Below are 13844 nucleotides of genomic sequence, written 5' to 3'. Positions count from 1 at the left end.
GGACGTGTTTTCGCATACGATTTGACAGCTCCTCATTATCGATTGTTATTTCTTTTTGTGTAAAATTTCGCGTCGCGTCGCTTGCCGCGTCTACCCTGGCTGCACCCTTAGGTGCTGGCCAGAGCGGACGCGTCACGTGACGCTACACGGATTTCCTATACGATTTGACAGCTCCATATTATTGGTTGTTATTCCTTTCGTATAAAATCTCGTGTCGCGTCGCTTGACGCGTCTACTATGGCCGGCACCTTACACTTGCAACAGACGACGGAGACAGTCGAGTAGCCCCGTAGCTTGGAGGTATAGGAAGTGTGTTCGTTTAGCAAATCGGGAGTCGTGAGTTCGATTCCCACTGGAACACGTGGATTCATTGTCAAAATTTGAATTTGAATTTCCCCATCGTGCACGTATTTCTGTTGTGTTCATGGGAGCTTAAGCATATCATCATTGTTACTACGGATATTGCTAAAGAATATAAACGAAAATCAAGTCCTAGAGCAAATGGCCTTATGTCTTTGTTATCAGATTATTTTATCTTAAGAAACCGATTTAATCACTAAAAGTCCCCAACGATCTAAAGTGGATTATAGGGTTTCTCCTACAATCTATTCTAGCAATGCATAACACGCTTCGATGATATTCGAAACCCATTGCATTGTTTACATGTTAACGCTCACGACTTAGGGGCTGTTCATAAACCACGTAGATCAAAATTTGGCCATCTCAGACCCCCCCCCCCTCCCCCCTCGTAGACTTTTGTCCATACAAAAATTTTGAAATTTGTATGGAGCGTAGACTTTGGTCAGACCCCCCCCTCCCCCCAAAAAGTCTACGTGGTTTATGAACGGTCCCTTACTGTGCTGGAGTGCTGGCTGCTACTGTCTGTATGCCCTGTTATACCTTTAGAGCCTGTTTTACTCCCATGTAAAAATGTGCTCAATGTTGTCTTGTATCAAACTTGGAAAAGGATGTATTGAAATTTTAACATTTATCTTAGAAAATGTTACGAGGATATTAAGAAGAATTTTTGCTGGATAAGGCTGGTTAATATACTGTAAATTGGAGATAAAACTTATGTGTAAAGGAAACGTGTTACGTTACAGTTAGTGAATATCTATTGTATTCAAAGCAGAATGCGCTGCTGTTGCATCTTTCAAACGAGATAAAAAAAAATCTATGATTTTTAAATTTTTCAATCAGTGAACTCCTGCCAATAGAAACCCGTTCTCTGTTATCACCGCTTCTGCCTAGAAGTCTCGTGGATAATACCAGCATCTTCCCCTCTATTTAGTCGCCTGGGCGCCCTTGGTTTGTCATGTGCTGCCAACTTCGTTGCCACGATAGCCTATTATCACAGACAAACAGACGTAACACTCTCCAAAACGACTTGGCACATGCATTTAACGATCAATTCAAATTTCATTTGATTTCCGCGATCCTTCTACCAGAGGCGCTAGTGTTTGATCGCTTTGACGTTTGCCAGTGTACACGTTTCTGAATGTTGCAAATGAATCTTACAGGTGATTTGTGTAGTAGTGTGAGTATTAGACAAACGTGAAATCGAAATTCATCATGGCCGACAGTGTCTTGTGCGGTTTTACAGGTGGCAGTGTGCTCACGAAAAAGACACCGGGCAAAAGTTTTTAATGAATTTCCTCTAAGAGTAACGTCTGTTTGTCTGTGATATTATCAATAGTTCGATCAAACCCATTAACAAGCCACCATTGACTGTCTCGTGTACTAGGTTAATAGTAGAACATTCGATTAATACTTCGATCGCTCGAACGCATTAACTTCGCTAGGGATGCCGCATCAATAATGTCTCGTAATCGGGTCGATGGAGTAGATGGAGTCGATGTAAAAGTGTCAGTCAGTTATCAGTAGAGATGCCTACGCCGTATACGTCTATACTAAACAATAAAACCCTCTCGTGCTTTCATACTTTTCCATCGTATTTATCGAGCAGCTAAACCACCAACTGTCGCCAAATGTTCCTCTTTTCAAATTGACTGCCAATGCGAAGCAGTCGCCATTTTGTGTTCCGCCATAATCTAATGCCGTTTTTCTTTTTGAACCTGGGTTGGAACTGGATTGGCGGAAAATGTGTAAACAAACAAACGTCAAACAAACTTTAGTACAAGCGAAACCGAAGTCGGGTTGGTGTTGAAACTGTGATCTCATCCAGTTCCAACCCAGGTTGCAACTTGATCAAAAAGAAAACCGGCATAAGAATCAACGGATAAACAATGGGTGAAGTTTGTATGTGTGCGTGATACATGTGTGTACGCGTTTGCGTGGCGGGTTCAGTTCACCCTCATTCGAAAGCAAATAAAAACAAACATTTCAAACAATTAACGCGGTGTAACGGTCGGTGTGTGGTGTACTCGCGTCTGGATGGAACGCTGTGTACCGTCAACGCCGATAACAAACAATAGAGCGGACAAAAACCTAGCCAATAGCAGTGGAACAGTGCGCTTCTTTCCTTCTCAATCATCACACAACCACACCACTACGCGTGCTCTAGCAGGGAACAGAAGTATCATCACCTTGGCGGATGGCGGCGGTGTATGTGTGTAATCGGGGCCTAGAATAACCAAACTCAGTTTGTCTCTGTGTGCGTGTACCTGCAAGCATCGCCTACTGCGCGCCAGCTCATTTGTCTAAAACCAACCAACCAAAAAGTCAGAAGGATCACTACCTTTCTATCAGCCACTACTACCTTTTACTACCACAAAAAAACAACAACTACAACAACGGCAACGCGGCGTGTTTCCTTTGGCCAGAGTATATTCGGTGGTTTGTGGGCAAATTCCTCTCTCTTATCATGCAATGGTAACATAATATTATTATATAATTTGCATCTACGGTGAGTGTTTTTATTTATTATACATTTTTCTGTATCTACACATCCTGTCATTTCTTTTTTGTACTTACTTGTTTTACTTCTGTTTTCCTCTTCTTCTGTATTTCTTCTTTCTTATGTTCAAATAATTTCGTTTGTTTGTCCCAAATTCTAACCTTAATCTGTCGCTTATTCCTCATTTTCATTCTTTTTAGTTTTAATCGTTTTCATACAATCACCACAAAAAAAATCCCCTCATCAATCCTACTCGCACACTTATTATCCTATTCGGTAGTTGTTATCGCTACTAGCGGGGCGGGAAAATAGGTTTTCATTATTTTACATGTGGGTAACGGTTAATGAGATAAAACACTTTCTAAATACATGTATAACCTGTGTCCAATTCAAGTGCTTTGAATTTACTGTAACCCGATGGCAGTGTTCCTAGATTTGTTAGATTTTGTTTAAATGGTTAAGTAACGGTGGATTAGACGACAGTCAACAACGGTTAAAACAGCATGAGATTTAGCTTTAATGGATTGGTAGATTACTAAATATTTTAGTGGGTTGAATATTGATTATATATTTGTGGAAACATATTTCATCGCTTTCCAATGCTTCATTGAAATCCTAGTACGACTCTGGATACTTTCTTAGGTTCATTTCATAAAACTTTTGCGATTTTTCATAACAGTTGTACGTCTACTACTCTGACTCTTAGCTAAGATTGACGCAATCCTCCAACGGTCGAGAGCTGTCCTGGCTATGTTCTTGCCACAGCTGAGGATTTTTACTATTTGCCGTTTTCTATTTCCAGAAGAGATGTATAAATTAATCTATGGGAAAACTGAGAACTGAACTCGGATCTCCTGATTCAGAGTCACTCACCTTTAGCACCTACACCTCACTAAATTGTATACATATTCTCGAAATGAGAGCATTACTTGTTGTATCCGAATAATCAAGAACATAAACTGAACTAAGCCTGTATTGAGACTAAAAATGCGATGAAGACTCTACGAAAACTAGCTTGGGTCAGCTGTCAAAATTTATTTGATTAAAGGTTGACAACAGATCAATTATTTTGCACTTTGGTGTATGTTTTAAAGCTGGTAACAGTCAACAGTCAACTTGATATTCAGCCATCTCTGAACTGCTGTATAAAGAAGTCGAACAAGCTATACTTCAGACTAATATACAGCTGTGATTGTGTTCAGCTGACTGACACCATTAACCAGCCAATGTACAGCTAAAACTCTCGCACAGTTCAGCATTCGTTGTTACTTGGGTTATGTAACGAAGAAAACAATATGGCCGAAAATACATAACTTTCCCTACACCCCTGGCTTTCTATTCCGCAGGATCATTACATGTTCTGTGGCTTAGTTGGTTAAAGCGCCGGTCTACCGAATACGAAGTCGTGGTTGGTTGATCTGAAATATCTCAAAAGTATCTTGGAATGAACTCATGAAAGGTCAGGGGGATTACATATTACAGTAGGATGTGTAATGTTACAGTTCATTGTGAGAATAACTAATGTTAGAGCTAAATTTCAGGACAGTTTGGATGATCCAAAGGTGTATAATAATATGTAGTGGACTTCAGGTTGGTCCAGTAACCGCGGTTGATTATGCAACGTTTCTCAGTATAGCAGATATGGCTTCTGATACGAGTGTAGACCTGAAGTTCTGAACTCCAAGGTAGTTTGGCTGACCTGGAGTATCCTTTTAGTGTCCCTAAATGATAATTGAGATTTCAAGAGCTTCACGGGTCCCAGCAGATCATGCAATGTTATTATTTAACGCGAAAACACATGAAATTATTCTTGTAGCTTTGAAGGACTTCAGTATAGAACAGTTTGGATGGCCCTGAATGATCCAAAGGTTTATATTAAAATCTAGTAGACTTCAGATTGGTCCAGTAACCGTGGTTGGTCATGCAACGTTACTCAGTATAACAGATATGCTACTGTTACGAGGGTAGATCTGAAGTTCTGAACTCCAAGGAAATTTGGCTGACCTGGAATATCCCTATGTCTATAAAAGACATTAAAGATTTCAAGAGCTTCACGGAGTAGATTATGCAATGCTATTATTTATGGCGAAAACACATAACATTATTCTTGTAGATTTGAAGGACTTCACTATTGGACAGTTTGGAGCACCTAGGACATCCCAGAATATCAAACACGTTTTGATATTCTTGAGGAAGATTAAAAGAATAAATATGAACGTAATTCATGTCCACATTCAGCTTTTAGAACAACTGGCATGCCAATTATTTCGTTTCTCCGAACTTCATTGTGTTCAGGATGTCCTAGGTTGTCAATAAAGTCTCAAATACAAGTATTCCCATTTTTCCTTAATGGAGGACTCAATTGCAACAACTTTGCCGATGACAGTGCTATGTTTTATTAAATGAGTGAATTTATTTTAGTACCTTTTTATGTACCTCCCTATGTATTTTGAGTTAGATGCTAGACACAATTTAGCAGGGCTAAATCTCATGACTGTTTTGATACTAGGATAATTGGTGTTTCAGTTTAAGGAGTTCAGCTTACTTTTTCCATTCGCACGGGTTCATAAACCTTAGGTATAATAAGAATGAAAAGAATTGAATTTATAGCAAATAACAACTGAATTTTTCCCCCGAAACAATCTATCCCCATCCCAAAACAGTCCCTGTTCATCATATTGATTTTTATGATTTCTTCTTAAGTTCTACTTAATTAGTTATAAATCCTTAGATCATACTCAAAGCAACTGATTAACATTCTCGATATCTTCCTCTCAATCTCAATCCCGCACCCCTTAACACCACAGGTGGTACCATCGTAGGAGCCCCCTTCGGTGGATTCAGTCCGTTCGGGCCACCGCCAGCGGCGGTTCTACCGCCGCGAGCGCACCCAGGTCATCCGGCCTTCTACCCGCAACCGATCCTCTACTGGGGCTACCCGAGTCCACCGGTATCGCCGACGACGTACTACGGAACGCCGGCGACAGCAGCGGCCCCTCCACCACACCACCACCACCACCACCACCTGGCACCGAGCCTGCCCCCGCATCATCACCACCAACCGGCGCTGGTGAGTTTCTAGTTCTGCTGTTTGTCTATAGTCTTCTTGAATACATTGCGTTTAACATTTCCACCATCGGCCAGTGTTGCAAAACAATTGTCAATTTTCAATCATGAATCATCATCATGATAGTTATCAGCGACGATGATGTGCATTCGGTCATAGAGTATAAGCTCTGTGATATAAGAAAGCGCCCATATTGATCTCAATGACAAGCGACCTTTTAACAAGAAATTACCCAGAACAGAAATGGATAAACTTCAAACGAGTATCAGGGGGCCTCAGGATGGTCGATTTCTGTGTTATAGGGGCTTTCACGGGGTTCCAGAGGCGTTTCCAAGTGTTTAAAAAGTGTTTCAAAGCGTTTCGGTGGGATTCAGAAGGTTGAAGGTAGTTTTGAGTAATTTCAAGGGGTTTGAGGGTCTCAGGGTGGAGTCGAGAGGGTATCAGAAGGTTTCAAGGCGATTCAGGAGGTTTTAGAGGGATTTTAGGGGGGTTCGAAAACGTTTTAAGGAGATTAAAGAGGGGTTTGCTGCGTATCAGTGGGATTTCAGATGTGGTTCAAAGCATATTCAGGGGCTTCACAAGGGTTTTGAGGGTTCAAGCGTTTCAGAGCATTCAGGTAGCGTAATTGAATTCAAAATATGGGTTTACGTGCGTTGATAAGAGTACTAATTAATGTCTTATTGGTGAGATTCCTCCCAGGAGTTCTTCTGACATTTCTTCGGGAATACATACTTTCTGAGATTCCCCCAGAAATTGTTACTGGGATCCTTCCAAGAGTTTTTCGGGACTCCTCTAAATACTCCTTCCGGGATTTCTCCAGAGATTCTTGCGGAATTCTTCCAGGAATTTCTTCTAGGGTTCCTCCAATAGTTCCAGAATTCCTTCTGAAATTCCTACCAACACTTCTCCAGGATTCCGAGATTCTCCTATTAATTCTTGCTAGGGTTTCTTCAGGGATACCTTCAAGGATTTCTGCAGAAGTTCCTTCTGAGATTCTTCCAAGAATTCTTCCCCAAGCAACATGCATTTCATGTATAACAGTTACGGCAGCACAAGTTTTGGTTGTATAGAACCTAATTGGTCGTAAATTAACGTCAAATTAACTTCTATACAACCAAAATTAGCACTGCCGTAAATCTTATATGGCATGTTTGTTACTAGGGTTCTGGGATTTCTTTAGGAGTTTTTCTGGGGTTCCTCAGGGAGCTTCTTCTGGTTATGAGGCTCTTCCTAGACTCATTCAGAAGTTCTCTCTGGGAATTTTCCAGTGGTTACTTCTGGGACTCCGGAAGGATACGGTGGGCAGGGCATGTTGCAAGAATGCCGGACAACAACCCTGCAAAGCTGGTGTTTGCAACTGATTCGGTTGGCACAAGAAGGCGTGGAGCGTAGAGAGCACGATGGGCGGACCAGGTGGAGGCGAGCATTGGGCGTGACCGAGGATGGAGAGCGGCAGCCACAAACCGAGTATTGTGGCGTACTATTGTTGATTATGTCTTGTCTTAATGATGTTAAACAAATAAATGTAATGTAATGTTCTGGGACTCCTGAAGAGGTTTCATTTGTAAATTTGTGATTTCTTCAGGAACTCCTTCTAGGATTCCTCCAGTAATGTCTTCTGGATCCCTTTCAGAAATTTCTTTTAGGAATCCTACAGAAATGCTTTCCGAGGTTCCACCAGAATTTCCTCCCGAGTTTTCTCTAGAAATTAATTTCAGGATTTTTTTGGGAGTTCTTTCTAGGTGTGCTTCTCGCTCTATTCCGGGAGCTCTTTCTGAGATACTTCCTGAGGGTTGTTCAGGAGTATTCCAAAAGTTCTCTATAAGATGCTTCTAGGAATTAAACTAATTCCTAATTAAATCCCTAATTTTAAAGGATTTTTTTCCCTGGGATTCCCCAAGAGTCTTGTCCGAAAATCCTTCAGAAATTTCTTCAGAAATTTCTTCAGAAATTTCAGATTTTTCCAGGATTGCCTGGCGGGATTACTCTAGCTATTCCGGAAAATTAATTTTGAAGCTGCTGCAGGAATTCCTTCCGAGATTTCTCCATCTCCAGGAGTTCTTTCGGAGCTTCCTCTAGAAGTTCCTTCAATGATTTCATAAGGAGATCCTTCTTAGATTCCTCAAGCATTTCTTTCGAGTAATCTTCAAGGCGTTCCTTCCAAAAATATTCCATTTGAGAATCTACCTTCTGTATTTGTTACAGGAGCTTTTTCCGAGATTCCTCCAAATGTTTCTTTTAGGATTCCTGGAGTTTCTTTTGCTATTCGTCCAGGATTTTTATGTAAGGTAAACTAGGAATTTGATCTGGGACTCTCCAATGAGTTCCTTCTGGGATTCCTTATTTTAAGGATTCCTTCATCTGAAATTTCATGACGAGCTCCTTCTTGGATTCCTCAAGTTTTTTTTAGATTAACCAGGAGTTGCTTCTTGGGTTTATTGTTCTGGAATTCTCTTTGATGTTATTTACTAATGGAAATTCACCAGGAATTGATTACGCAATTATTTTAGAAGGCTTTTTTTACTTGTAGAATTATCTTATAAAATTCACGCAGGACTTTCTTGAGGAAATAGCTATTCTTAAGAAAATTCATCCAGCAGTATTATAAGGAATTTCATCAAAAGTTCCATCTGGGTTTCTTGTAATAGTTCTAGTTCATCCTACGGCTGCGGTTACTTTTCTACAGGAAATCTTTATGGGAATCCCAGGAAAACACTTTCGACGTCGTTCCAATGGAATTGGGGGAATCTCAGAAAAAACTTTTAGGTGAATCCGTGAAGGAAATTTTAGAGGATTCTAAAAAAATCTCGGTGGACTATCAGGAGAATTCATGTAGGAATCCCGCGAAGAATATCTATAGACTATAGAAATCCTGGAAGTGGTTATGTAATCGAGGAGTCTCAAAAAGAACTCTTGAAGGAACCTTTTAAGGGTCAGAATAAACTCCTGGAATAATTCAAGAAGGAACTTTTGAATGAAGTCTTACTATACTCCCGGAAAACCTTAGGAACTAACTGAAGAACCAGAGGAAGGAACTCTTGGAGAAATTCCAAGAAGATTTTTTTTGGGAAAACTTATAAATAAATCCTGTACAAATGCTGTAGGAATCCTAGAATTCTTGTAGAAATTCCGGAACGAACTCTTGGAGGAACCTCTGATGGAACTTCCTTAGGAATTTCAGGAGAAACTCTTAGATGTGTCTCAGAAGCAACTTTTGAGGGAATTCTGAATAAACTCGTGGAAGAATGTCAGTATTGGTTTCCCTGTGGAATCTCAAAAAGAACTCCTGGGGGAATCCCTAGAAAAATTCCCGGGGCAATCTCAGAAGAAATATCTGAACGAGATTCCTTCATAAATTATTGGAACTCGAAACTCTTGAAGGAGTCGAGAGGAATTTCTGGAGGAGTTTCTTGAGAAATTCCGGAATGAAATCCTAAAGGAATCCCATATAGAACCTTTTTTGAAACCACAAAACTCAAAAGAAACCATCTCAGAGGAAACTTCTGGAAGAATTCTGAATAAAGCCCTAAAATAATCTCACAAGAAACTCCTGGAGGAAACTCGGAACGAGTTTAAAAAAAAAAAAAAAAGGACGCGGACACCGTCTTCAGCCAGAGGCTGTACAGACTGAATGAAACTAAACACTAGACAAGGGACACACGGAGCATGCACCAGTGGATACGGAGAAGAAACTATTCTCACGAAAAATTTCATCACCCGGAGCGGGAATCGAACCCTCACCCCATAGCATGGTGCGATTAGAAGCTTGGTGACCCTAACCGCACGGCTACGAGGCTCCACGAGTTCTTGGATGAATCTCGGAACTCCTAAAGAAATTCTAGGCATAATTTCTAAAGAAATCTCGGGACGAATTCCTATAGGATTCCCGGAGCCCTTGGGAAAATCCCAGAAGGAATTTCTGGATAAATCCTGGAAGGCGCGTTGTAGTGACTAACCTGAATTCAAGTTCAGCTCGAAATTCTGAGGTTATCTTTTCCATAGACCGCACTTCTTTCGGATGAATTAGATGTCCATCCACACAACGCATACATTGTATATGTAATGCCTGTCTAACACACTAAAAACAATGCGCTCTCGCCACTTTACATATATAATATACAATACTTGCGTTGTGTGGATGGATATCTTATTCATCCGAAAGAAGTGCGGTCTGTGGAAAAGATAACCTCAGAATTTCGAGCTGAACTTGAATTCAGGTTAGTCACTACATGTTCGGGTCTTCTCGTGGGGAAGTTGGTAACGCGCCTGTCTAGTGAGTAGGAGTCGTGAGTCTCACCGAGAGGACGAGTAACTTTTTCGCAAATTCCACTCCAATTTGTCCATTTCTCACTCACGCCAGTATTTGTTAAGTTCAGCTTTTGGAATTAAATAACACACGCTATGTCTGAAGTAGCAGATTATAAAAATTGAATGTACATCGGGTTTCTATCCATAGAATATCAGAATTCATGCTATATTATCATATGCGGAAACTTTTAAAATATTTCATCGGGGAAATTTTGATTTTTTCATCTTTTTAGCTGTTTTTCATACAAATTTGCTTGAAATTCTTATTTTTGGCCTTTTTCGCTCCCATACAAAATGTATGGAAAAATTTTCACCGATAGAATATTTTGAAACCTTTTGCAAATGAAAATATTGCTCGAATACTGATGTTTGCTGGAAATAAACCCGATGTACATTCAATTTTTATAATCTGTTGGTTCAGACATAGCGTGTAACATTTTTTAGTAAAATAGAATAGAAGAGGTTGTTAGAAACATAATAAAACCAAAATAAAAGGTATTAGGTTATATGACGGTTCCTAAAACCTCTTCAAGAATAACTGATCCTCAAAATGTTACTTGGGCTCTCTGCACCATTGGCTTACAATGGCCCCCTCGGCTTATTTATTAGATTTCACGGGTTTCATTAAACCACGGAAATCTCTACGTACCTAAGTCGTCATGACTATCTTATTAAAAGAGAGCCTGTCTGGGTCATATTGACCCTAGCATCCTACCAGGGTTAAGAAAGTCTTGTGAGAAATGTACCCGATTGGCCACTTCAGCATCTACCTAGGTGTCCATGGAAACCTATGTACAGTCAGAATTCGTTATAGGGTATCGGGATGCTTCGTTGGCATAGTCCTCTCGTTCGGCCTATCTCAACGTAAACCAAAAACTCAAACAAACACGCATAACTGGATATCGGAAAAGCTATGCGCATTTCGTTTCAATTTTAGCACTTTGGAGCATTAAAATTGAATGAAAATGTCACTTTGTATAGCTTTTGTAGACGCCATGATTTATCGGCTTAGTGGGTAGTCTATACACATGATCATAGATGGCATGATTCTGGAACATTTCGAACTGACTTTTCAATAACTGAACATTTGATGCGACGGTCAAAGACGCTATTTTGAACTTGTATATTTGTTTTCAACAAATAATAACTATTTTACAAATTGAATGTGGGCCGAATATTGAGTACATTTTTTTACTATGTACCCAAATCTTGGCCCATCAGTAAAGTGACGTCAAAAACACCGATAAAGTGACGTCAACAACATTGCTTGCGAAAAACCAGAAAGAACGAACAGGAAGAAAGATTTTGTGTGTGGGGACTGTAAAAATATAACACAATAATAGGGTTGCGTTGTTTTAGTTACTAAATTAAGAAAGAACTTTAGTTTATGTGATTTATTTATAGTTTTTTGAAAATTTGGCTCCGAAAATGTTATTTGAAAGTAAGATTGGTGAACAAACAGAGATAATACTTCAGCAGAAATATTGAAAAATTGAGATAATAAGTGGTTCTAGTGCATGGAAAGCAATAGGCCAACGTTGTATCCACTAATAGGCCAATTTTTGTACCATAGACCAACATTGCATACCATCACATCGAATCTTTTCAACTTAATTAAGTGAATTCTTGAACATTTACGTTAGTTTACTTCCAATTGGTGAAACATGCATTGCCTTGTGTGTGTAATAGGGTCAACATATTATTTCTAGCGCTATTAATTCAGGAGTTATGGTCAAAATTGTAATGGCGGCTTGCAAATTAGGCCAAGGAATGGTACATATACCCTACACTGTGGATGATACTTTACGCCCACCGCGATTTTTCGGCTGCCTTACATTCGATTGAGCTCATTTTAAAGTGTGTAGTTGCGGCATATTGTAAGCTAATTTCCATCCAAAAATGAACTAGATTGGTTTAAAGACAACAGAAAAAATGCGGTGGACGTAAAGTTTGTTTGTTGTTTGTTTGTTTATTAGTGATACTTTACACCATTTCCGTGGTGCATTCGTATCAGGGACGTAAAGTGGGTGGCACCGTGTATAACGAATCCTGACGTTGGGTAACAGTTGGAAAGCAAATTGATATTTTAAATCACGATTATTGCAACACTGTCCATCGCCAAATGTTGTCGGTTCATTCGCCTTCCAATAACGATCATGCAAAATTCGGGGTCCTCTGAACCCTCGTAACACACACACACCTCGGTACATGATTCTCGTTTCTTCTCTTCTCTTTCTTCCACACTTCTCTCCCTTCTCACCCCAACAGGTACCAATTGACAGTTATTTCTAACTTCTTTACCGCCCACACTCACAGCTTCCGATGTCGTCAACGGATAACCACCTGCAGCCGCCGCCACCGGTACCAACCCAGGCCAGTTCCGTGGCTGGTTCCTCATCCGGTCGAGAATCGCAGCAATCGTCCACCCCGCAGCCCCAGTCTCCGCTATCGCCCATCCCGCCCGCCTTTCCCCAACCGACGACGGCCACCTCATCGCCGCCCCTTCTAACCGCCATCCCGGCGTCCACCTTGACGATTCCGATTCCCAGCACCCACCTGCCAGCTTACTCCACGACGCCCCTGTCGCCGATTGCGCACCAACCTCACCACGCCCACCACCACCACCACCCGCGCCATCAACACCACCACCTTCAGGGGAGCCATTTTGGACAGCACCAGCAGGGAAGCCTGCTCCCACCGCCACCGCCGCCCACCTACGAGCACCACATCCACGATAAGCTGGTCACCTCCCCGGGAAGCATCCTGGCCGCGGCCGCACCCTCGCTCATCCCAAATCAGTACGTCGAGTTGTTCATCGTTTAGTCTGAGTGTAAGTGTGTGGTTGCGTGAATGTGTAGAAGTGTGCATGACAGCAGTGTTGCCAGCCGGGCAACTTTCGAGTGAGTGAACGTGAGTTGTCTCAAAGTGTGTGAGTCGTTTTCGTTCAGTGTTAGGAATTTATTTATAGTTTTTACCAAAAGCATCGTGAGAAATCGGAATGATTGAATCCACCAAGACGATACATATACATAAAAGTGAATTTTGTAGGAGCAATCGTAATTCCAACAACCTAATCCAAGACATACATATCAAAGCCTAGCGATTAAGAAGAAGAAGAAGAAGGAGACAGGAGAAGTGAACGCGCGCGCATGGTTAAGTGTAGCCAAGTTTAATCCCACTTTAGCAACGTTAAGTACAATAGATAAAGTATAAATTTTTAAAAGTAGTATGTTATATTTTCAAAAAAAAAACTTAAATATGCAAACAGTTTATCTATGTTTAGGTATTTAAATAAGTATAGGCTAGGATAAGTTTTGCTAAAAGCAATCCCATTATTATTTGCTCAAAGTTTTCACGTAACTGATTACCACCACATTGTGCGTACTAATAAACTCTGTTGTGCTCTATTTATTAGCTTAAGCAATTATTACTTGTTAAGTTTACTTGCATCAAATGTTTTTTTTTTCTGTTCATCATCTTTATATATGTATATTATTTTTAGTCGAGAAAATTTTATAGAACAACAAATGATTCGCAATATGTCTTCCAAATACTATGTAGAGATCAAAAACGAGTCATCAAATTCTGGAGTGCAGTGTTTCTCAATGTTGG

The 13844-nt window shown here is 40.5% G+C and overlaps 2 protein-coding genes across 2 annotated transcripts; both read left to right on the top strand.

Moving 5' to 3' along the window:
* The first annotated feature begins 1818 nt into the window (after positions 1 to 1818).
* LOC134290925 (uncharacterized) lies at positions 1819 to 13055 on the top strand. Its single transcript, XM_062858156.1, has 3 exons — positions 1819 to 1865; positions 5702 to 5927; positions 12549 to 13055. Exons 1-3 carry the CDS (start codon positions 1819 to 1821, stop codon positions 13053 to 13055), a joined length of 780 nt encoding a protein of 259 aa, XP_062714140.1.
* On the top strand, positions 5694 to 13639 carry LOC134289560 (RNA-binding protein fusilli-like; the record flags this gene model as incomplete). The annotated part of the gene is given in 2 exon segments (XM_062855529.1): positions 5694 to 5927; positions 12549 to 13639. Coding segments are annotated over 2 exon segments (741 nt in total), but the record flags the coding sequence as incomplete, so codon positions are not given.
* Between the last annotated feature and the right edge of the window lie 205 nt (positions 13640 to 13844).

The sequence above is a fragment of the Aedes albopictus genome, chromosome 3 (genome assembly GCF_035046485.1).
Source record: "Aedes albopictus strain Foshan chromosome 3, AalbF5, whole genome shotgun sequence".
NCBI lineage: Eukaryota > Metazoa > Arthropoda > Insecta > Diptera > Culicidae > Aedes > Aedes albopictus.
Note: the sequence above shows the minus strand (reverse complement) of the source record. Positions and strands in the feature narration are given on the sequence as shown.